The sequence below is a fragment of the Henckelia pumila genome, chromosome 4, assembly GCF_033568475.1.
Source record: "Henckelia pumila isolate YLH828 chromosome 4, ASM3356847v2, whole genome shotgun sequence".
NCBI lineage: Eukaryota > Viridiplantae > Streptophyta > Magnoliopsida > Lamiales > Gesneriaceae > Henckelia > Henckelia pumila.
In genome coordinates this window covers 30949088-30974539 of record NC_133123.1, presented here as the reverse complement: position 1 = coordinate 30974539, position 25452 = coordinate 30949088, and the positions used below count along the sequence as shown (strand labels likewise).

Here is a 25452-nt window from a genome sequence, read left to right as displayed (position 1 = left end):
TGTACCGATCAAGAATTATTTCTTCTTAAAGTTTGAATTTTTTCTTTGGAAGAATAAAGTTCGAATCTTGGGCAAATCAAACTTCAAAGCTCTACAATTACTTGTGTGATTATAGCCGTCGACACCGCTAGAATCATTAATAATAACTTGAATTTTATTTATTTTTTAACTTGCAAAAAAGAAACGATATTTTCTTGGAGTAGCATGAAAAGTACTCTGGCGAAAAAGCAGAGGCAGCTGTACCCATCAACGTCTTTGTGCTTAACGAGGAGCTTTGGTTGTTTTTTTTCCACTGCTTAGTTTACTCCAAGGCGCACTTTCTTACAGCTAATGTAGTACATTATATTATATATATATATATATATATATATATATATATATATATATATAAATTACAGTGGGTTAAGAACTAGAGGTTTATGTGTTCAATAGGGTATGAGACGAAAAATGAAAAACGAGCCTTTTGTTGTGGTGAATGATTGTAAAATTCAATTAGCAAATAACAAATATTTAACAATACATATATATACAAAAACAATAGATTTGGTCAATAACAAGTCAACACATATTTGAACAACTATATAAATAATGCTCGTCTAGTTATTTTAGATGTAAAAATATTTATCGAATCTGTATAATTCGATTTTCGAACCATTTCTTTCTCAATCGACAATATAGCTAGTTCATTTAGTCTATCATGCGACATTGTTGATCGAAAATAATAATTGATTAACTTCAACTTCGAGAAATTTCTTTCTGCTGATGCAATCGTTACTGGTATTGTTAACAAAATCTTATTTGCATGCAATATAAGTATTTGGAAATAAACCATGTAGTTTCACAAACATTGTAGCATATAAATTGCTATTTTTTCATTTGTCACATAACATCTCACGACCATCAACTACGAACACAATTCATCGCCATTGATGTTTGAACATTCATCATGACTCAAAATTATTGAAGATCCATACAAGACTTGATCAAGTTATTTAAAGGCTCACTCTTTGACTTCTCCATATTCAACAAAAAAACTCAAAAGTCTCTTGATACTATTTAAATTATTCAAATCGAACTTGAAGAGAAGATCGAGCTTGATCATTTATAAACAGAAAATATTCAACTCTAAAAACTCTTTGCTTAAATTGTTTCTCTCTTCGAATTATGTGTTTTTTTCTCAAAATTTAGGTTCGATCCCCATTTCACTTTTCATTTGTGTGGCTTCATCCATGACACTAACGAACCCATGTTCTCTAAACTCATCAAGAAATTGAACAAGTCCTTGTAAGAGGCTGATCACAATATCGATATACATATCTTCAGACTGAATAAACTTACTCACAACATTTATTGCATATAACAAATTATACCAGATATCATGCCAAGCAAGAACTCAAAACTCTCAAGATCATATAGTGTCAAGGTCTCAACACCACTCTTTGTTTTAGAATCTTCAGCAACTTCCGCTATATCGAGTAAAGCATCTCTTATATGAACAATTTACTCTTTTATGACTTTTACACTCTCAACATGACTTTTCCAACGGGTATGTGCGTGACAATGGCCAAACGATCAAACAAGACACTTTATCTTTAAAAATTTCATCTATTTGTAGAGGAAGAAAATAATGTGTAGATGCGTTGTACAACTCCGAAGAAAGACCTCGTTTTATGACATCATTCTACCATATCAACTAAGGTCGAATTAAGAATATGATAACCACATGGTGCTTTAAAAACTATGGAATTTATTTCAAGAAATTTTTTTGTACACCTTTGTTTTTTCCATTCGTTTTAGATCCATCGTCATACCCTTGTCCTCTTACATCGTTAACATCAAGCCCAAGTTTAATTAACACAATGGACAACCCAAAACCTGATGTGTCATCTGCCTCAAAAAACTCAACTCAATATTCTTCTACTTTCGGTGTGTCTGTTGAATCATCCACGCATCGTAGCACCAAAGACATTTGTTCATGTTGACTCACATCTAGAGTACAATCAAGTATCACAGAAAAATATTTGCATGTTTAACTTTTGCAGTGATTGCCTTCTTTACTTCCTTTGTCAAAGTCTCTATCAATTCATTCTGAATTTTGGGACTTAAATATATATACTGAGAATTTTTTGCTTCATAACATTGAACATGATCTTCCATTATTGGATCAAACTCAGCAACTATTCCTATAATTTGCAAGAATAACCCATTGTTCTCAACATAAAGCTTCTCATCATCTCCTCAAAAGGCCAAAGTGTTTTTGGAAAGTCTTTTCCCAATGGATATTATCCTTGTCAACACTTGCCTCCAATGTTGTTTTTCTTCATTGATTTGAATTTGCATACTTTAATAAATTTTTTTGTCTTTTTTTAGCCTTTTTTTCCAAATCAATCCAAGCAAACATGCAATCCATATGGTCCTTACTAGCTTCGTGATTTTTAAGGCTCCTATGCATATTACTTCAGTCTTTGTATCTATCATTACCCAAATTTCTCATTCTACTCATCATTTGTTCAGTCTTGAACAACTTGAAACAAAAACAAAATATTACATCCAATGAAATTGAATATACAAGACATCGTCTATCAAATGTATGTCCATTTTCCATTACTCGTGTATAACACGATGAATCAAAATGTCTGTTGTTACTATCTTTAGAAAATAAGAAACAATCCACTTTTTTTGGACCCATTTATACTAAGTAATCTCTCAATTTTTGACAGATGTTATTCCAATTTCCAAGATCTTTCAAATTCAAAGTCAAATTTAATTCTTCACATTTAGATTCGTCTTATAAGTTCTCATTCGATTCATCCAAATTGACTTCCTCGTTGTCATATAATTCACCCAAATTGGCTTCTCATTCGATTCATTAAAATTTATGGCCTCAGTCACTTCTTCATATTCATTGTGATTTTGTTGTTCTTCAATCACTTAATTATCCACTAATTCATCTCTTTATGTTGTGTTACTTCTACGAAATATTTGTTAATATCACCGGCTTGACTTTGAATTAAAGCCACTTACTTTTGTTTCGTTTTTCTCTTTTCATCTCCAGAACAATATTTAGGAGGTATTTTATAGTAACTCGTACCTCATTTTATGAGCTTAATGGTTAAACATGATTAAGAGATACTAATATAAATTAGCTAAGAGATTAATCGGATCATAAATGTGGAATCAAGACTTCGGAACCACCAAAGATATCGGACCTTCTGAAGTGGGTTCGGAAGCACCGAACCATAGTAGCTGAGATCGAAAGCAAAGGGTGGGTTCGGACCTTCCGAAAGTGATATCAGAGCTTTCGAAGGTTAGGTCATGTGTACTAGTGACGTGTCACCAGCGTTTGAACACACAAACACATGCATGAGATCGGAACTTTCTAAGTAGAGATCGGAGATTCCGAACTGGACAATTTGGAACATGGAATGCATGTAGAGATCGGAGCTTCCGAACGTTGCTTATAAATAGGGCATGTGAGGCTCACAATTTCCTTGCCAATTCGCAATTTCTTTTCCTCCTTTGGTGTTCTCTTGGGCGATTCTGGCCATCTATGCGAAACTCGGGCGTTAGGGAGATGTTTCCATAGCCGCAGCGGAGTTGTGCCCAAGAGTTTGGGCTTTCGACAGCAAATGGCTGACTACAGACGCATGTATAACCCTAGATCCCTATTAGTATTAGGGAGTATCTATTAGCTTATTTAAGAATGTAAGATCAGTGTTAGTGATATGGTAAATATCTGGCTGTAAGATCAGGCTTAGTGATATGGTAATTAAATATCTGGCTGTAAGATCAGGGCTAGTGATATGGTAATTAAATATCTGGCAGTAAGATCAGTGTTAAGTACTGAATAAGATAGCCAGCGAGTATGCATGCTTATATATTATATTTTATGTGTCATGATACATGTTTTACTGCTTTGATATATAATGCTGCATGTGAATATTTATGTTGAGCCGAGTCTTCTTCGAGATAGCCTTTATAGTAGGGTCGCTCAGCCCTATGTTTCTTGTTTATATTGCCCGACACCAGGAGACGCCGTGATGACGAGATTGACGCTATGGTTATATGGACGAGTATGTGGATGTACCAACCGAAATTGACCCAAATTGGTAGTACATACTCATTGACTCCTAGACTGAGCAGGACTTGTGATAACCACTACCCAGTCATTTGCATGCATCATACTAGGTTTGTATACTCGTGTTTATCGTATCAAACGTATTTGCTCACATCTAGTGTTCTGTTTTTGGACACTCTATTTGACGGGACAGGTCTCAGGTTGGACGACGTCGGTGGATCGAGGCAGGGTTGAGAGTTGGTGTTGTGGTCGCCGTGAGTTTTTCATTTTTTGTGATGTTGATATTGAGTTTTGATTTGGTTGTATAAACAGTTTACCACTTTTGGGTTTTTAGTCGCCGGTTGTATTCCTCGATTTCGTTTGTAAACCCGATTTTAGTTTTCTTTGTTTAATTTAATTATCGTTTTCTTAGTCGACTTGTTTGCATGCTTATTAAGTCTTAGTAAGTGATTCGGGTAGAGTCACTAAATATTTTCAGTTTTCTTTTGTTGTATCTACAAATTATTAAAAATGAATAATTCGGAAAATTTACCATCAAGTTATCAACCAACAACAAATTAAATTATGTATTAAAAATTTAAAAAAATTCCTAAAACAAAGTCAACCATTCTCAATCAATAGATACAAAACAATAAAAATTGCCAAAAAAAAAAAAAAAACTCTTATTCAATAATATAGTGAAAATTTTGAAAATATTTACATGACAATGAACGAGAGAATAAAATTCAGAGAAAGAGAGGAGAAAAGGATTGGTGAGTGGTGGTTCGATGGAGAGGTGTCGGCGTGTGTAATTAGGGGTGTTTATATTTCGGATAAAATCGAAAAAATTAAAAATCCAAACAGAAAAAATCAAATATCGAACTGAACCAAAAACCGTATTTTGTAATTCGGATATAAATATTAAAACTGAAGTTTATTTGGTTCGGTTTTGGATTATATATGTCGAAACCGAACCGACCGAAAAAACCAAAATTGAATTAAATTAATAATTTTATTTATATTTTTTATTTATATTATATATGTTATGAGATAATATTTAGTGAATGAATAATCATTTTGAATAATTTTTAGTTGATTGTTGTTTATTTAATTCATTGTTGTTGTTTATGTATTTTTAGTTGATTTTTGTTTATGTAAGTCATTTAAACTTTATTTTAAAGTTTTTACTAAGAAATCGTGTAAAAAAAACATATTATATTTTATTATGTATTTATATTATTAATTTTAATAATTGTATCAAAATCGAAATAACCGTATCAAAATTTGTTTTGTTTTTTTGAAAATATTATAAGACTGTGGTTGAATATTTGGCATTATATTGTTTGTTATTTTTTATTTATTCACTATACGACTAAAACTTTAAGTTGTATGTTGGGGTATTTAAATTACATGTTGGATGAAATTTATGTTTATTTTATTGTGTTATGTATTATTAATGATAAAACCGACCAAACCGAACCGTATAAACTGGTCCGTTATAATACAAAAACCGAACCAAACCGAAGCAAAACGGTTTAAATTCGCATTATATTTTTCATAAATCGAAAAACAAAAAACCAAACCGAAATTAGACAAATTAAAACCGAACCGACAGATTAACACCTCTACGTGTGACTCCACCAATTAACGTGAGTCGTGAGAAAACAGTTGAAAAAAACCAAAAAGTGAGAGATGCGAACTAAGAGAATTGATTTGTAATTGCATTATTGGGTCTTTTTTTAATTGAGCCATCCTTTTTTTAAAATTTTTTTTATCGGTCGTCCCATATGAACTTAATACATAGAGAAAAAATATATATATACCTATAATTAAAAAAAATAAAAATATTTCGTTAAAAATAAAAAATAAAAATATTGGGCCCTTGCTGGACTGGGAGTCTGGGACCTGAGGCGGTGGCTTCCCTGCCCTCACAAGAGATCCGGCTCTGTAATCAATAAGAACCCTTCTTGGGGTTCATTTCATTCTTGCGAGTATAATGGCCGAAGACATCTGTCTCTTCACAAAGGTGAGATTTTTCTTTTCTTTTTTGCGTTTCTTTATTGCTTTGTTTACTTAATCGTTTTCGTGGTTTTATGGGTTTTAGTCTTTTAAGTTCTAAGTATTGGGGATGCTCCTCATTTCAAGAGTTCAGCTTCTTTTTCTTTCTGTTTTTTTTTTTTGAGGGTTGGGGGGCGGGGTGTTTAGATTCTGTATATTGTCTACTGGGAATTTTGGGATTTGTGTATTACTGGGTTCCGAACTTTGGCATGAGTTTTGAGGTGCATGGAGTGTCCTTTTGAAAAAGTTGCGATCTTCGCATGAGAAAATCCCTGTAAAATTGGGTTTTTTTTAGCTGTACTCGTGTTCACCAAGAAAACATAAGTTCTACTTGTTTTTCTTCTTGATGCAGCGTTGCAAGCTGCTTTTCCTCTTCTTTTTTGTGTCTCAAATGTCTTCTTGGTGTTTTGCATTTTCCCTTATTTCTTGGTTGATGTCTTTACAGCTGTTGAAATTTTGAAATTCTATTGATCAATGAGGAAAAGGGTTCTGTGAGAATGTGATGTAGATTCTAGTACCATGTTCTGAGATAAATATATAAATACACACACATATACTATAAAGTAAATATATAATCTTGTAAGACAAGACTTAAATAAATTCTTACTTTGACAGTGATAAAGGTTCCCTTCTGCAATCAACAGGGCACCGTAATTGTAAAATCTGCCAAGAAATCTCCAGCTTCATTAAGGATGATAGTCTTAGTTTTTGCGGTGGTATGTGGTGTTTATATATGCTCGGTCTGTCTGAAACAAACCAATTTTCTTAGCCAAACAAAATTCCTGGACATCGAAACTAATACAAGGCATTGCCATATAAAGGGCGTCGACAGATCTCAAACTCCACGGTTGTACTACCCAAATCCCACCACCTTTAGCAGGTAATTGTGATACCATTGTTTGATTCAAAATTTGCAATTTCCCATAGGATTTGTTTTAAATGTATATTCTTTTATGCATACTAGGGCTGAATGTGCCTGTAATCCAGTGCAACTATTCACAATTCTGTCTATGCAAAGATCCGGGAGTGGATGGTTTGAGACTCTATTAAATAGCCATACTAATGTAAGTTCCAACGGTGAGATATTCTCTGTGAAGGCGAGAAGAAGTAACATTTCTTCAATTTTGACGACTCTGGATCATGTTTACAATTTGGACTGGCTTACTAGCGCTTCCAAGAATCATTGCTCGGCTGCAGTTGGCTTCAAGTGGATGCTTAATCAGGTGAAATATCACATACTTTTCTCTTACTGATAATTCATCTATTTAGCCATTCTATTTCGTTATGTAGCTTATTGTAGTATTACCCTTAGTGATCATTATTAGCACCAATCTCATATCACTAGAATCGAAATCCATTCCTCAGTCTCGGTTGCTTATTTAATAGTTTTTATCACAAGTATAACCATTGAGAAGCTATAATTGTCCCTGATCTTCTATAAGTTTGCCTATATGGGATATCGGTGGGATCATGGAGTTTGAGTTGTTCTATGGCTAAAAGAATTTTTCTCTTCCGGAGAAATTTACTGTTGTTTGTAGCTTTCGATATAAGAGTAGGTGCTCAGTCCTGAAAAAACAAACGCCAATCATTTTCCTTTTGTCTAATTCAGGGATTGATGGAATACCATAAAGAAATCCTTGAGTATTTCAATGATAGAGGTGTTTCAGTAATATTTCTCTTCCGGAGGAATTTACTTCGCAGGATGGTTTCGGTGCTAGCAAATTCTTACGATAGATATGCTAAACTCCTGAACGGTACGCACAAGTCCCATGTGCACTCACGTGAAGAGGTAACAGCTTCATTCTTCATCTTCTTGTCCCGTGTATGAAGATCTAATATTTTTGCATGCTTAATCCAGGCGGAGACTCTATCGACATACAAACCTGCAATTAACTCAACATCTCTGGTAATGGATTTGAAACTCACGGAGAAGATGGTTTTGGAAGCATTGGATTATTTCAGCAGCACCAGGAACATTGTTCTCTACTACGAAGATCTTATAAAGAATCAAACTGTGAGTGCTTTTCAGCTTTTGATGAAAATAGTTAACATGTTAAAAATGCAGGTTTCATGTTTGACCTCGATGATCATAGGTTTAAGAAACCAGGTCCAATGATACTCGGAAAAGAATTTGGAAAAAGTAGAATGGAAATTTGGGTCCATTAACTGCAGCAATATTCTTGGATCAACGTCCTTTAATGATACAAACTTAGATGGTTCATTTTATCCAGTGGGATAAAATAATTCACCGTTCCTCATTGTGGTTATTCCCGTTAATTTTCAGAAACTAGGGGATGTTCAAGATTTTCTTGGGTTGCCGAAAATGGAGTTAACTAGTCGTCAAGTAAAGATACACAAAGGATCATTGTCCGAGCACATGAAGAATTGGGACGATGTTAACAAAACTCTAAGCGGAACCAAATACGAAAGCTTCCTAAATAGTGACTACATGGATTAGTGCATTTTTATAAGATACAGAAGCCGACTCTTGCTGACCCTGATACACAGGTTTATAATGGATCAATCATTGCATAGTTGATCTTCACCTTGTGAGTTTTCTAACTCAAAATTCTTGCGGACGGCGTCATTTTTTTTCATCTTGTGCTTGCCCACCGCATCTTTCTGGGGTTGCCTTTTGTAAGCATCCAATGATTTGTATAGCTGTGTAACATTTTGTATAGCTGTCAAGGAGAATGTGATGTAATTTTTGGCATCTGATTTTTAGTTCGCCATTGCTGGTCCGACACTGGTATATGTTGCTTCATTTACTCTGCGTTTCAGGTTTTGTTTGGCTTGGCTTGGCTTGGCTTGGCTTGGCTATTACACGACTCCCTTCAAAATTCCATGCAAAGGGGAAGTTCATTTGCAGAGTAAAGCGTTTTAAACTATACATAAACTTCAATCACAGCAAATCATTTTCATGTAGACTGAGCGTGAGATCCAACACATCTAATGGTTAATCTCGTACTGATAGCAACACTCTAAATATGAGATAAAGAATTCACTCCTCCAAAATATCTGGCATCACAAGAACCCTGATGCCGCGAGGGATCTCATCCGACCCAGGAGTACTTCGAATTCAACTAGAAGTTGAGCATTATCCAATTCCGAGTTTAAACAAGTGTTTGCTGTTCTAATACATCTATTCTAAGTGGAAAAAACTAATACAATGTCGCGTTGGGGGGAGAGAGAGAGAGTACGGTGGCATAAAACATTTCTGAATATGACAGAAACGTGAATTCAAATTGATATAGAAGGCATTTACACTAATTTCTGCAAACATAAAAGAGGTGGAGTTTGGCAGGTCTTTATCTGCCTTGTATATGGCATCCTCTAATTTCCTTCTTCAGAACCACCACCACCACCTCTTTGTATTCACTGATAGCAGTGGTATGTTTTCACCAACTTACAAGTTCAAGAAAAAAGAAAAAAAAAACAAGGAATTATGGACCACCAAATAGGAGACCACAACACACACAAGAAGAAGAAGAAGAAGATGAAGATGAAGAAAAGGAAAAAATAACCTTCACAACTCATAAATAATTGTCCATTTTATTGTTAACCAAGACATACAGTTCATGAATTAGAAATACAGGCAATTAAACATAAATGGACTTAGAACAGAAATTTTCTGGCTGGAAAGTATGTTTCACAAACTGGAAGGAAGCTTGTATGCTAATCTTCTATCAATCTCAATAGTTGATTTCATTTTAATCAAATCGAGTGTCCAATCTTGATTTTTATCAAGTACTTTTCCTTTGGCTTTTTGATGAAAAAATTTCTTTCATTAAATCACTTGATTTCTGGGACAAATTTGAAATATCTTTGTAAAAAGTATTAGTTTGACAGTCGATTTTTCCATCAGTTTTTGTAATCTCTCACCATTCGCAAAACATGAGGTCCTTTTTATCATTTGGTGAAGCATAGAGATCAAATGTCTTGATTGTGCACTTCACAGAATGTATATCGCATATGTATCACACTGACACAGTTATACATTAGGAATAGATCTCATGTAAATTTATTAACATGAAATTCATAGATACTGAACAATCTCATCTAAAAATATAACCATTAATATGATACAAATTTGGGCTGTAAATATACATTAAACTCGGAACAGCAAAACGACTCATCACCTAATCTATAAAAGTATAAATGTAAGGGCAAAATGTTTGCATTGTGTATATACATGTTTACCCTTTTATTCCATATGAATGAGATGTTAATTAGGGTTATATAAGTAAAATTACAAAAAAAATAGGAACAAAATCTTTATCTTTAATATAAGGGCAAATTTTTTGCATTTTGTATATACATATTTACCCTTTTGTTCCATATGAATGAGATGTTAATTAGGGTTATATAAGTAAAATTACAAAAAACAATATGGACAAAAATGAGAAAATACACAAGACAATTGATTGGATGTAATAATTTTTCACATTTAACTTCCATCTTAATAGAAGTTATTTAATTCTATAAATTCAATTTTTTACTATTGATTGTGTCAAATTGTCTAAAAATTATCATACATAAATTTTATATGTTATTATATGATTTTTTTATTTTATCCATGTATTTGAAAGATTCTAATATAAATTTTTGTAATACTATTTTATTAATATTCAATCGAAGATTGAATAAATGATTCAAAATTATAGTAAAAATTATATTTTATTTTCACTATAATTATTTATTTATGTTTCAAAAATTTTCAAAATATTTTAATTTTTATCTGCTATAAAAGTATAAATGTAGAAGCAAATTTTTTGCATTGTGTATATACATGTTTACCCTTTTATTTCATATGAATGAGATGTTAATTAGAGTTATATAAGTAAAATTACAAAAATAATAGGAACAAAAATGAGAAAATATACAAGACAATTGATTGGATGTAATAATTGATTAAGTGTAATAATTCCTCACATTTAACTTTCATCTTAATAGAAGTTATTTAATTCTATAAATTTTATTTTTTACTATTGATTGTGTCAAATTATCTAAAAAATTATCATACATAAATTTTATATGTTATTATATGATTTTTTTAAATTTCATCCATGTATTTGCAAAATTCTAATATAAATTTTTGTAATAATATTTTATTAATATTCAATCGAAGATTGAATAAATGATTCAAAATTATAGTAAAAATTATATTTTATTTTCACTATAATTATTTATTTATGTTGCAAAAATTTTCAAAATATTTTAAGTAACAAGAAAAATATTCAATATTATCATTGTGTTTAATAATTCTATACTTATATTATTTTGTTCATGATTATGACATTAGTTTGGTTGTTTAAAAAATAGTTACATTATTTCAAAAAAAAACATTGGTCATGTCAATTTATTATTGAATAGCTTATAAACCAATAATTGTTAATATTTCTTTACGAAAATTACATTATGATATAAAAATAAATTATCATGAGGACAATTCAAATATTATATTAATAAAAAGTTTTGCAACATAAATAAAATGAACTTGCTGAAGAATGTAATAAATCCCTGATGAGTGGATAGTATAAAATATCAGCATCATATTTAACGCATAGTCAATGTAAGTTATTCTCGTGGACATCATAAAAAAGACATGAACACTGATAAAGGATCAAACATGAATCCAATAAGTTCTTTACTAAAATTAGATTAAAATCAACATCTGTTCAATGAAAAATAATATCCACAAAATGTGAAGTACTCTGTTAAGTAAATAGCCACCATTATCTGAATGATGAAATGTTACTTGATATTAAGTCCAGGATTTGGACCATAAGATCTATCACATTTGCATGAGTAAAGTATTTTCATTTGAAGGGAATTAACACATCTTTAGAAGGAAAATTCTCCACACTCCAAAGTTAATAATTCTTTCCCTGGGAACTTGAATTTAATCCGTGCAGTAAATTCTTAAGAAAAGCATTTCGTGAAAAGTAAAAGCTCACGAATTTGGAAATCCTGCCTGGTAACCTATTTTCACATTTCACGAGACAACGTAAGGAAGTTCGTGTTTTTAAACAGCTCAAACCATTTTGACACTTCATGCATTTTGTTCTCCCTCTAACAACAAATCTATAGAGTTGGGATCGGGTCGGGACCCGTCCCGTAACCCCCTTACCCGATTTCCGTCTCGATAAGAATTGAAATTTTTTTTTCCTCCCGATCCCGAACCCGAGAAGTGTCGGGATCCGAATTTTTGGGATCCCGAACGTCGGGTCGGGTCAGAGTAATCCCGAACAATATTTTTTTAAAAAAATTTCTATGTAAATTTTTTTTAAAAAAAAATTATGAAGAAACTCTAAGAATTTCTTAGTACATTACAAATAAATTAAAATTTATTTGTATATAACCATTAAAAACTAAAACATCTTCTTAGTACATCACAAATAAACTAAAACAAATACTTGATTAATACAATAATAACATATAATTATTGATAATAATAAAAAAAAACAAAATAAAAATTTATAACTCAATGTTTATATTAAAAAATATAAATATAAATATTTAAAAATAATTATATGGTAGATAATTATAGAACATTAATATTAAAACAGAAAATTAAAAAAATATATTTTTTTAATTAAAAAATATTATTAATATATTCGGGTCGGGTCGGGTCGCCTATCCCGATCCCGAAATTGATCGGGTCGGGAAAAATCTCGACCACTCGGGTTGGAAAAATTTCGAGACGAAAACGGGTTGAGAATCGGAAAGGATCGGGAATTTTCAAAATTTTGCCACCCCTACAAATCTATACATTTTAGCCACAATGAATCTAAGAAGGTAAAGAAAAGAGAAAAAGAAAATTAAACGCTGCATAATGAAATCCAAAGTTAACCATTTAGATTCAAAAGGCACAGGAAGATCCGCTGTCTTGCCGCAAGGGTCACTATCGAGTAACATTCTTTGCACAAGGCAAACTGGTGTGGTATATTGTTTATGATAATATTAAACTATTAACCATGATAATGGTATACGGGTTGGCACAGTAGAAAAACAGATGGTCTCTATTCTCTAATATAATATAGCTTCTTTCATTTCCACGGTCTAGTGGGCCAACTCAGGGAGATGGTTCCAAAAACCAAGGAACCAACCATGTTATGTCCTTTTTGAGGAATCTGTTTCTCAATTCCATGGTGGTGTAGAGTCAAAGAAAATGGAGGGTTGAGGTATCACCATTTAAAGCTCATCATTTGCATCCTTTAACTTCTTAGAAATTCAACACCAAACAGTAACAAAGTAGCACATTTGACATAGTGCAACGGGCACTCAGAGGTTTGATGGCTCTTAAATTTTTACATAATTGCATATTTTGGTTATGACAAGAGATATTTGATCAAACAGTATTTGTCAAACTAAGCCATCCTAGGAGAAAACAGTTTTCTTTTCCCCTCGAGTAATTGAAACAAAGATACTCAGGTTAATAAATATTCAACAAACATAAGTGTGCATGTCTGCCACCATTAGTTCCCTTAAATTGTATTACCATTATTGTTCCATGTAAAAGGCTGTATTTTTAGCACAATTAATCCCAAGATAACATTTTCATACAAGTTTCATCATAAAAATGCAACAACAGACTTTTTTCAGAAAAAACTTGTGCTGCAACAGGTGGTAGAAAAAAGTACATCTTCGAGATATTTTACCTAGTTTGACAAAGGTTGGGTTTGCTTCATTTTATGATAATCAGCATACTAACGCAAATCACCGACAGAACCATTGATCTGTAAAAGCCTGGCTATTCAGATTTTGGAGTTTCATGTATGCAAGACCATGAATAAACAGACAACATGGAACAAACAACAAATACAATTCAAAGTTAAACCACCAAATAGCATGGTAAAACAGAAATAAGCAAGGTCATTTTTCATGGTTATCAACGAAGTCCAATATTAGACAACATACACTTCAACACAGAGCAATTACATTGTGAATTATGCATGTGGCATTAGCAAGTCTAGCAAATCACAAAATATTGATGGTGTAGCTCAAAGTGCTATTATATTATCACTGTTAATCTGAACCCATAAACTCAAAAGCTCAAGATTGCCATGAATAAAATTAAGCATAAAGCACGATACAGATGTGTTTGCTTGATTTTGTTGACCAAAATAACTTAAAGCTTGCATATGAGCCGTCCACATAAAGAAGACGACATGGCAAAGTGGCCAGTACACAGAATCCAAGCCTTTTTCAGCCACACTTCCTCTGTTTTAAGCCCAACTGAGTCTTCTGGTATTTTATTAATATAAGAAATCTAGTTTTCCGGATCTTATTTACCAAAACTATCATTCAACCACCACCTCAAATGTATAATAATAAAGCAACACTTGAACACAATGAAAGGCCATTATAATTCCAGGGTGAACCCTCAAGCTATAAACCTCATTTTATGAGAACCTACCCAAAATTTATAAATCATTTACCAGTGCACATATATCTTTTTTTCCTAATAGGCGGACCCATATGATATGTATCTCATGTGCAGGACAGAGAAATGACTTCTTTTAGTTATCTACAGAAACACATTCCCAAATTTAAAAATATTCTAGGAGAAAGTTGAAAAACCAGGCAGTAACGGTGAACGAAAGAGAGAAAAGAATAAGAAACCCATGGGACCTCTTGGAGGAAATGAAGGCTGTAAAATTTTAGCTGTAGAAGGAGTGAAGAGCAGAATTGCTCGTGCACTTCAATTTTTTCAATACTTACACGAAATCACCATCTATTTGTTGCACTTTAATTAAACATGCGAAACTCAATAGTTCATAATTTTGATCAAATTAGAACCTATTCCTAGCACTCCCCTCAATTTTAACTTGTAAACAATAGAAAGTGTTCAACTTAGATACAAGAATCCAAGTCTTCTTCAACTTCTTTGGCAGTCAAAATTTTCCTTCAGGAGTTCAAGAAAAGTAGAGAAAAACAAACATAAACGATGAAAGCAGGTTAAACTCTTTCAATTGAAAAGACACTTGGCATGCAGAGAAACATCTAATTTTTGTGAGGATTGTGCAGCCCACACTAGGATTATCGAAAGACAATGAGATGTATGAATGAATATGTAAAAGATAAAAATAAAACACGTTTGATCATGCTTTATTACCGATTTAAATGACAAAATCATGATTTAAGACATGGAGACTTAAACCGATAAAGGTGGGAGGTATTGAGTATTGATTGCCTTTAACAAGGAACACCACAAAATATTAGAAGGCAAATTGAAAAGGTAAAGAATTATGGACCACACGTAGTAGGTCAACACTTTAATGAATGCAATTTATAATGGTAAAGATTCTTACATTAGTAAACCCCCAAGATTATAAATACTAAATAAGGTGTGCGTTGGAAACATTGTGTTTCAAAGCAAAATATCATCTCCCTTTCTTCTATCAAAAAACAATAACAGCAAACACACAGTCTCAAACAGAAATAAATTAATATCATTCCTTTTCTTTCAATGGCATGCATCCAGCATCTCCATATCTTCATATTTTTTATTGCATCTCTTGCCTGCCCAGAAATTCAGTTTACCGAGGGAAGGCAACTAAAAGATCTGATGAAGAATGAGTCTGGTGCTAACAAAAACCAGGAAGGGCTGCAACCTCATGCAACAAAACCCATTAACAGCAAGCAAATCCCAGAGAGCAAAATGTACAATCCACATGTCACTGAACACAGACAAATTCCCCCACCAATGACACCATATCACAGTAATGAAGTTGGCAGTTCAGATAAATCTCATTCGGATGATTTTCGACCCACAGCACCTGGAAATAGTCCAGGAGTAGGGCACTCTTTTACAGGACAAAAAGTCAGTGTGCAAGCAAAGGTGAAAAGTCATGAATCAGGTGTAAGACACACTGTCGCGGGAAGCACAGACGATTTTCGACCCACGGGACCAGGCCACAGTCCAGGTGTTGGTCATTATTATCAAAACATGGACAAGTGACCATGGGTTTAAACAAATGTTCACATTCATGAATATTTATGGTATCTTGTAATTATAGTAAATATTTTGTATGCCCAACCAAACTAAGGGCTCTGTTTCCTTTGTCTTGTATGTTGAAATTTGTCACAGGTGAATTATGTACTTATCTGTACGACTGTACCTAAATAACTGCTATTGCAAGAAATTAAATGCAGCCTCTCTCTTCTCTCCATGCATATTTATCAGCCAGCCATGCATACGTGCCTCTGAGCATTTACTTGTAAATAACAACTAGACAATACGCACACATATAATCCTATAATTAACTGCAAGTAAGAAGCAGTATACGACTAGGAAAGATGAACTATGTATAAATATATGCTACCCCAATCGTTTAATTAAGCCCATCCAGAGTCTTTTTGGAAAGCTATGCAAATTTCTGGTGCAAATCAATAAGCTTTTGATTCTGAGAAAAATTGGCAGACATCTCAGTCCTTCATACCTACACCTATCACAACACATGATAACTGAAAACGCTGTTAGCACCTCAGAATTTGTCATCTCCAATATTTTACTTAACGGATGTTTGACTGAACTTATTTTAATAGGCTTATTAGCTCTTAAATTTGCAAGATATTTTAAGATTTCTCAAGGTATATTAAAAAATAAGTTGTTAAGATGTTAGGATACAATAAGATAATAGAGTTTTAAAATGTGTATGTCTATTATCATGATTAGAAAATTGCACAGTATATTATGAAAATAATGCAAATGAAAATTTTGGTATATGTGACATTGTATTTTGGAAGGGCATAATTGAAATGTAATAAATTTGTGGGGGATATTTTGATCATTTAAAATATTAAAAAAAATTGAGATGATCCAATATTTTTTAAATCCTTATACGCTTTTTAAAAAAAATTTACAAAACATTTTTCCAGAAATAACCAAAGCTCTAAAAAGGTTTATAAGTTCCTTTAAAGAGCTTATAAGCTCAAGTGCTCAACCAAGTATCCTCTTAATTTTAGTATCTACGATTCTACATGCAGGCCTTCTCAATCTAAGAGTGACTCTTAACAAGTCAAAAGACCAAACATAATTACAAAAAAAATTAAAAAAATTCAACTCCATGCTTCGAAGTGAAAACAATTTGCAAATCATTATTCAATTTCAGCTTAATAGTACAAGGAAATAGGAGTAACGTGAAAAAGAGTGAAGATAGTCCATTGGTGAAAGTAATCTTGAAGATCCATTCAACATTATGGCTTTTTTCATTTTCCTCTTTTAACCAAGTCTACAAAATGATGACAGATTTGACGGGTACCTTTAGCAATATAAAAAACTAAGAGTAGTCAAACACGAGTGTCTTGATACTGAAAAAAATTCTAAGTTACAATCACATCCCCCAGATCCTCACTTTGCAAAAGTAATTGAACCATTAAAATAAAAAGATTCTGTTTTCCACTTTGTGGGATCTGAGTTTTATCGAAAAAAACAAGAATTCTGTCCAAGAAACACAATAATTAAATTCAGCAAAGCACAATTGAACAATCACCATATTGCTGTAAGAGAATTCATTGTTAAACATCAAGATAAAACATATTCGTACCACAAACTTATCCCTGCCGCCCTCTTCCACCACATGGTGGAGCTAATGACACAATGTGATCGCCATTCAAATATAATTCTTTTTTTCTAAAAAGTTCAAGTTTTGTGTCATAGTATATTGAACATCCACATTTACTTTTTACTAATCTGAAAATATAAATCTTGTTCATGCATTTTACGCAGACACGTAAATAGAAGCTGCCAACCAAAATTAAATTTCAAAGAGAGAGAAAAGCAAAAGCTGGAATAGCATTCCCAAATGGGGCAAGAAAAATCCCCAACCCTAGGATTGAAAAACAAAAGCAATCAGCCTGTCCACCACTCCAATTAACCTTTTCGATTTTAAAAAAAAGGCCACCTTTTCAATACGAAGAGCCAATTAAAAGCTTTGTGCACTTGCATACAGGTCGATATCTCGCGCACATGCAAGCCATTAATTTTGAATTTAAATTCAACGAAATCATTCAATGAAATACAGGATAAATCGATCGTATTACCTTGGAAACTGAGTCCGATGATGCTAAACGAACCCTTCAATTGAAGGGTTTCTTGATTTTGCATTTAATTGTGTATCCTCCATTAATTTGGTGAGAAAGGTCCACACCCGTCCCTTTCTTTGTGAAGAGATTCTGCAATAATTTTGACTGGTACTAGTTTATTTTTGCCAGCCGCAAAAAGGGCGAATCTTGAAGAATCTCACACTTTTGTTCGAGTTGTCCTATGGATTCCTCGAACGCTAGCTGCGGTATTTGTTTTTTTAAAAAATAATAAATATTCATTTTGATTTCAAAAATATTACCCTCGTGATAGATGCGAGCTAAATGACATGATAATCCGTGGATCATCTCCCAAAAAATTTACTATTTTTTTATAATTTCAAACCGAAATACAAACTATAAGCTTATTCATAAATTTTTATGGCCATGTTTTGAATAATTTCTTCAAATTTGTAATTCACACTTTATGTGTTCTTCCTTAAAATTATAAGACAAATGTTTTTATATTTAAATAATAGTCGTTGTAACGTGACCTTACAAAATTATCAAATTAACATAATATTATTGGAATATATTCTATATCTTGGAATATATTCTATATTATCTTTTGTATATTTTGTAATTATATTTTTTTTTATCTCTTAGGTCTTCTAGTTGTATATAAACATTCTTGTATTCATTCTTGAAAATATATCAGAGAAATATTATTCCATCAGTTTCTACATGATATCAGAAGTCTCTGGCATACGCCAATAAAATTTTCCTAACCCTACTACACGCAGCCGCCGCCGCCCTCTTTCTCTGCCATGCCGACCGCCGTCGTTTCCCATGGCAACCACCACCAATTCCGCTGCTGCTCCTGTTACTCCGGTCTCCTACAATGTTGCTGCTCATACGCCCTTGAAGCTCACCTCTTCCAACTTTCTCTCATGGCGACTGCAGTTCACGACCCTTTTTACTGGTCATGATCTGCTTGGATTTGTTGATGGTTCTCATCCCTGTCCACCCAAAAGTGTCACCACCTCCACATCTACTACATTGAATCCTGAGTGCACCGTTTGGATCCGCCAGGATCAACTAATTTTGAATATTTGGATCAATGACTCCCTAATTGATTCCGTTGATTTCAACTGCCACCACCTCTGCAGCCGCTTGGAACACCATCACACTCACTTATGGCAAGCCCTCCCGGGGCCGCATAACTTAGAAAAAGACGCAACTTCGCAATTCTGTGAAGGGTTCTCAGTCCATAACCGAATTCATGCAGTTCATAAAATCCAAAGCCGATGAACTGGCTCTCATGAACTCACCAGTTGACATCGAGGATCTTACGATCAAAGTTCTTCATGGTCCGGATTGCTCATGCTATTCAGGCTCGTGATTCTGCAATCTCGTTTGAGGAACTGCATGATAAACTCCTCAATCATGAAGCGCATCTTACTGCTCGTCGGGACACTCATCTCACCCTTCCAGCCATTGCCAACACATCTGCCCAATCGGGTGGCAGCTACCGCCGTTCGTCGCCCATCCCGCCTCCACCTTCCGTCTCGTCTCCCCATCAAGTCCGCCAACCGGGAGGCTGGGCTTCACGGCCGCCTCCGCCATCCTACCCATAGGCGAACGACCAGCGTGTTCCCCGCCCTATCTTGGGCGCTGTCAGCTTTGCGGTCGTCAGGGACATTCCGCTAAACGTTGCCCGGATTTTACTTATCTGCCAGCACCTGCAGCATCCTCTGGGCAGTCGTATTCTGCATCTGGTCTGTAGTAACCCAGATACCATTTTAAGATAATAATATGTTAAACATGATTAAGGGTTGGTATTTAACCAATTTCGGAGTGTTATTGGACTTCAGAAGTAAAATTTGAGCTTTTTAATTTTGGGCCGGATAGTAAGTTCCGATCCCGGATAGTAAGCTCCGATCCTAGATAGTAAGCTCCGATCGGAACGAAAGCTCCGATCCTGGAACGAAAGTTCCGATCCCCAGCTGTAAAAAATGATCGATGACTCAGTCGCGAGTTTTGACAAGTGTCGGTCATAGAGCAGATCGGAAGCTCTGATCGTAGATCGGAAGTTCCGATCCTGGCGTGGCAGACATGCACGCAATGAGCTGGATCGGAAGCTCCGATCCCGAAATCGGAAGTTCCGATCCTAGCCGAGAAATTTGGCTATAAATAGGGCCGTTCAGAGTTCATTTCTGAATTACGAATTCCTGAGTTTCCTTCTTCAGTTATATAGTGTGAGTTATACACTTGAGGGCCCTATCGGTTATAATAGAGGTTCTGGAATAACCAAGGTGTGGTTATAGTCATCCGGGACTAGCGAATTCAAAGGGCTATCGACGGACGAAGGTATGGTCCGGGAATCTATTTAAGTTTTGGGAGTACTTATTAGCTTAGTTAAGGCTTATAGAATTTATGTAGTGATACGGTGAACTTTTGAATATAGGCTTGAAACCTAGGATCTACTTTACTTGAACTAGACTAGAGGTACGTACACATTGACTGAGATTGCCAGCGAGTATACATGTTTATATGTTGCATTTATTTGGCATTATTATATGGCATGATGTATGATTTACCGTTTTTTTATACTCATATGTCATGTGCATATACACGTTGAGCCTATTCCCTGTTATACCTGATTATAGAGCCGCTCAACTCTATACTCGATAGTCTGTCACTGAGAGTACCGCGACGGCGGGGGCATTTATGTCTGTCTACTCTGGTGTACTAGACGAGTGTGGTTGCACCCAGAGGTTGATCCGTGCGGTGGTAGCACTCATATGGCGCCGGTTCTGAGCATGACTTTTCAGATGATCTTTTACCAGTCATCATGTTGCATGCATTATATACATATGTTTACTCATGTCTATGTACTGGGCGTAGCGCTCACGTCCTAGTTGTTATCTTGGACACCTTATTCCATGGGGCAGGTCGCAGGATGGACGGAGCAGGTAGTTCAAGGCAGGACTAGGGAGCAGGAGCCTTGAGGATTTTATTATACAGCAGGATTCGATATAGCTGTATAATGTTTACTGTTTAAGATTTCGATTTGGTTGTATCACTACAGATTTAAGTCTGGATTATATTACTAAGCTGATATGTAAATTATGGATTATGTTTCCGCACGTTTTTACTCTGTTAAGTATTTTGCTGTATTAAGTTTAATGCATGCTATTAGTTGCCAGTTAGTAGGTGATTCCATGCAGGGTCACTACATTTTTGGTATCAAAGCATGCTTAGATTTTGGGATTAGTAATTGGGATTTAGTTTAGTCTTGAGTAATTCTTGCGCATTTGGGATTTTAATGTGCAATTCTTTTCAGGATATGGCTGACGAGAGTCACGGTAGTGTTGGCCAGGGAGGTGGTCATCATCATCGTCGCCATCATCATCAGGATGATCAACATCGTCCTCATGAGGGTCGACGTCGCTATACTATTAATAAGTTCATGCAGGTAGGACCGAAACCCTTAGTGGGAGGCGAGAATCCTGAACAAGCTAGAAGCTGGATGTCTAAACTTGAGAGCACGTTCCGAGCTTTCGAGTGTACTGAGGAGCAGAAACTGGAAGTTCTAGAATTCGTTCTAGAGGATAGAGCACGTTTTTGGTGGGATGCCAAGGTTGCTCAGGCACGTACTGAGAGAGGACAGGTGACTTGGGGGGATTTCTGTCGGGAGTTTCAGAAATTATATTTTCCTCCGGCTGTTCGCCAAGCACGATCTATGGAGTTGCTTACTCTGAGGCAAGGATCAATGACTATTGATCAATATCAGCAACGATTTCTTGATCTGCTACCTTTCAGTCCTCATATTAATGAGAGTGATGCATCGAAGTACGATATCTTTTTACAAGATTTGAACCAAGATATCTACTCTCAGGTTGTCGTCTGTGATGACCCGGTATCTTTTGAGACTTTGGTGAACCGTTGCCGTCTTGTGGAGACTAGCAACAGGCGTGCACAATTGATGATGCCAGCACAGCCTAGTGGATCTTTTGAGCCTCGAGCTCAATCTGTTGTGCAATCCGGACCTACGTCTTCTTCTACTCCTACTACTTCATCTGGATCTCGTGGTTCACGAGGTATGTTCCGTTTTGGGAAGAAGAAGAAGAAGGAGGAGTTTTGTAGCCATTGTGGAGGGAAGCATCCTGCAGCTTCATGTCGGAGAGCTACTGGGGTGTGTTATATTTGTGGTCAGCAGGGACATCTACGGAGAGATTGTCCTCAGCGTATGGGTTCTGCTAGTGGATCGGGATCACAGGTTGGATCTCAGGCTTCTATTGTTCCACGTCAGCAGCCAGCACCACAGAGTTCTTCTGGTTATCGTCCCCAGACTCAAGGGCAGGTGTTTGCTCTGTCTCAGGAGCAGGCTACTGAGGGAAGCGATCGCATGTTGGCAGGTAACTTCTTGTCATGTGGTATTCCTGCACTTGTATTAATTGATACTGGAGCATCACATTCCTTTATTTCTAGTCGCTTCGTTAAGAGACATAGATTACCTTATGTATCATTAGATATGGATTTAGTTGTATCTACTCCGTTGGAGCAAGAGATAGTAACTAAGCGTCTAGTGATGGGTTGCCTTCTGAAGTTTGAGGGTAATGTGTTATCGGCTAATTTGATGATATTAGCGATGACGGATTTTGACTGTATCTTGGGAATAGATATGCTGACTTTGTATCACGCTACTGTGGATTGTTATCAGCGTCTGGTACAGTTTCATCCCGTTGAGGGTGATAGCTGGTACTTTTATGGTGAGGGTGCGCGACCTCCGATGCCACTTGTTTCGGCTCTGAAGGCATGTCATGTCTTGGAGTCAGGTGGGGAGGGCTACCTCATTTATGCAGTTGATATGTCCATGAGTAGTACGGGTATTGATCAGCTACCGGTTGTCAGCGAGTTTCCTGACATATTCCCTGATGAGATTCCTGGTTTTCCTCCGGTTCGAGAGGTTGAATTTGGTATTGATCTAGTACCAGGAACTACGCCTATATCCCGAGCATCTTATCGTTTGGCACCGTCAGAGATGAGGAAATTGAAACAGCAGTTTCAAGATCTGCTTGATAAGGGATATATTCGTCCGAGTGTTTCTCCGTGGGGAGCACCTGTTTTGTTTGTCAAGAAAAAATATGGATCGATGCGATTATGTATTGATTACAGGCAGTTGAATCATGTCACCATCAAGAATAAGTATCCTTTGCCGCGGATTGATGATCTGTTCGATCAACTACAGGGTACTTCTGTTTATTCGAAGATAGATCTAAGATCTGGATACCATCAGATGCGGGTACGAGACTCAGATATATCTACGACTGCTTTCAGGACCAGATACGGACATTATGAGTTTCTGGTGATGCCATTCGGTTTGACGAATGCACCGGCAGTCTTTATGAATCTGATGAATCAGGTATTTCGAGATTATCTGGATAGATTTGTCATCGTCTTGATAGATGATATTCTTGTCTATTCTCATGACAAGGATGAGCATGCAGAGCATTTGAGGATTGTTCTACAGACGTTACGAGATAAGCAGCTATATGCGAAATTGAGCAAGTGTGAATTCTGGCTTGATCGGGTAGTATTTCTCGGTCATGTGATTTCTAATGAAGGGTTATCTGTTGATCCTAGTAAGATAGAGGCAGTGCTGAACTGGTCTCGTCCGACGACGGTTGCTGACATTCGTAGTTTCTTGGGTCTAGCTGGATATTACCGTCGGTTCATCGAGAATTTTGCACAGTTGGCAAGGCCTTTGACTCAGCTTACACGGAAAGATGTTGCCTTCATTTGGTCCTCGGATTGTGAGGAGTCATTTCACGAGCTGCGTAGACGTCTTACTACTGCACCTGTGTTAGCTCTACCTTCTGGATCAGGAGGTTATGTTGTCTATGCTGATGCCTCTGGTCAGGGGTTGGGATGTGTGTTGACACAGCATGGACATGTTATTGCCTATGCTTCTCGACAGTTGAAGACACATGAGAATAACTATCCAGTGCATGATCTCGAGTTAGCCGCCATTGTATTTGCGCTCAAGATTTGGAGACATTATCTTTATGGCGAGAAATTTGAGATATTTACGGATCACAAGAGTTTGAAGTATTTATTCACTCAGGCAGAGTTGAATATGCGACAGAGACGCTGGATGGATCTCCTGAAGGATTATGATTGTGAAATCAAATATCATCCAGGTTCTGCTAATCTTACTGCTGATGCCTTGAGTCGGCAGGTGAGACTGTCTGCACTTCAGACTAATGAAATATCTCATATGATTCAAGAGTGCTGTTCATTGAGTTTTACGCTCAAGCACAAGAAAGGGAGGAATGGGGTTCGTGTGTATACTATTCTATCTGAGCCAGCATTGTATTCTCGAATCAGAGATGCTCAGATATCTGATGTTAAGACTCAGCGATTGACACGTCTAGCCAATGGAGTTAATACATCTGGATTCCATTTTCAGGCAGATGGTTTATTGTGCCTATCCAATAGAGTGGTTGTACCTAATGTTGCGGAGCTCAGGAATGATATTCTATCTCAAGCTCACAGGAGTCGATTATCAGTTCATCCTGGAAGTATGAAAATGTATAAGGACTTGCGAACTAGATTCTGGTGGAAGGGGATGAAGCGAAGTGTGTATCAATTTGTTTCGAGATGTTTGGTTTGTCAACAGGTCAAGGCTGAACATCGACGACCAGGTGGATTACTGCAGAATCTTGAGATTCCCGAATGGAAGTGGGAGCACGTGACTATGGATTTTGTTACCCACTTGCCTATGACGTCACGTCAGTGTGATGCTATCTGGGTTGTCGTTGACCGTTTGACAAAATCAGCACATTTCATTCCTTATAACCGGGAGTATTCTTATGATCGCATGGCACGCTTATATATCCAGGAGATTGTGCGATTACATGGGATTCCAGTGAGTATTGTCAGTGATAGAGATCCGCGATTTACTTCACGTTTTTGGGGTATTTTTCAGCAGGCGTTGGGTACCACTCTGAGTTTGAGCACTGCGTATCATCCGGAGACTGATGGGCAGTCAGAGCGCACTATTCGTACGCTGGAGGATATGCTACGTTCTTCTGTCATGGATTTTGGCTTATCTTGGCAGGATCAGTTACCTTTGATTGAATTTGCCTACAATGACAGTTATCATCGTAGTATTTATATGACACCTTTCGAGGCATTGTATGGTCGACGATGTCGTACTCCATTATTCTGTGATAAAGTCGGGGAACGGCAAGTCGAGGGTCCTGAATTGGTGCAGCAGATTGTAGACAAAGTAGATTTGATCT

General features: G+C 35.7%; 1 protein-coding gene across 4 annotated transcripts; it reads left to right on the top strand.

The window, feature by feature from the left end:
* Positions 1-5973: 5973 nt before the first annotated feature.
* On the top strand, positions 5974-8881 carry LOC140860124 (uncharacterized). Of its 4 annotated transcripts, none has more exons than XM_073262941.1 (7): positions 5974-6083; positions 6760-6831; positions 6937-6995; positions 7080-7338; positions 7725-7904; positions 7974-8129; positions 8400-8881. In XM_073262941.1, the coding sequence occupies exons 1-7, from the start codon at positions 6054-6056 to the stop codon at positions 8571-8573; spliced, it is 930 nt and encodes a 309-aa protein (XP_073119042.1). In that variant the 5' UTR covers positions 5974-6053; the 3' UTR covers positions 8574-8881. The 4 variants fall into 4 exon arrangements, with proteins under 4 accessions (XP_073119042.1, XP_073119040.1, XP_073119043.1 ...); XM_073262942.1 differs by having other exon boundaries at positions 5978-6083; positions 6731-6831; XM_073262939.1 differs by having other exon boundaries at positions 6760-6995.
* The last annotated feature ends 16571 nt before the right edge of the window (positions 8882-25452 follow it).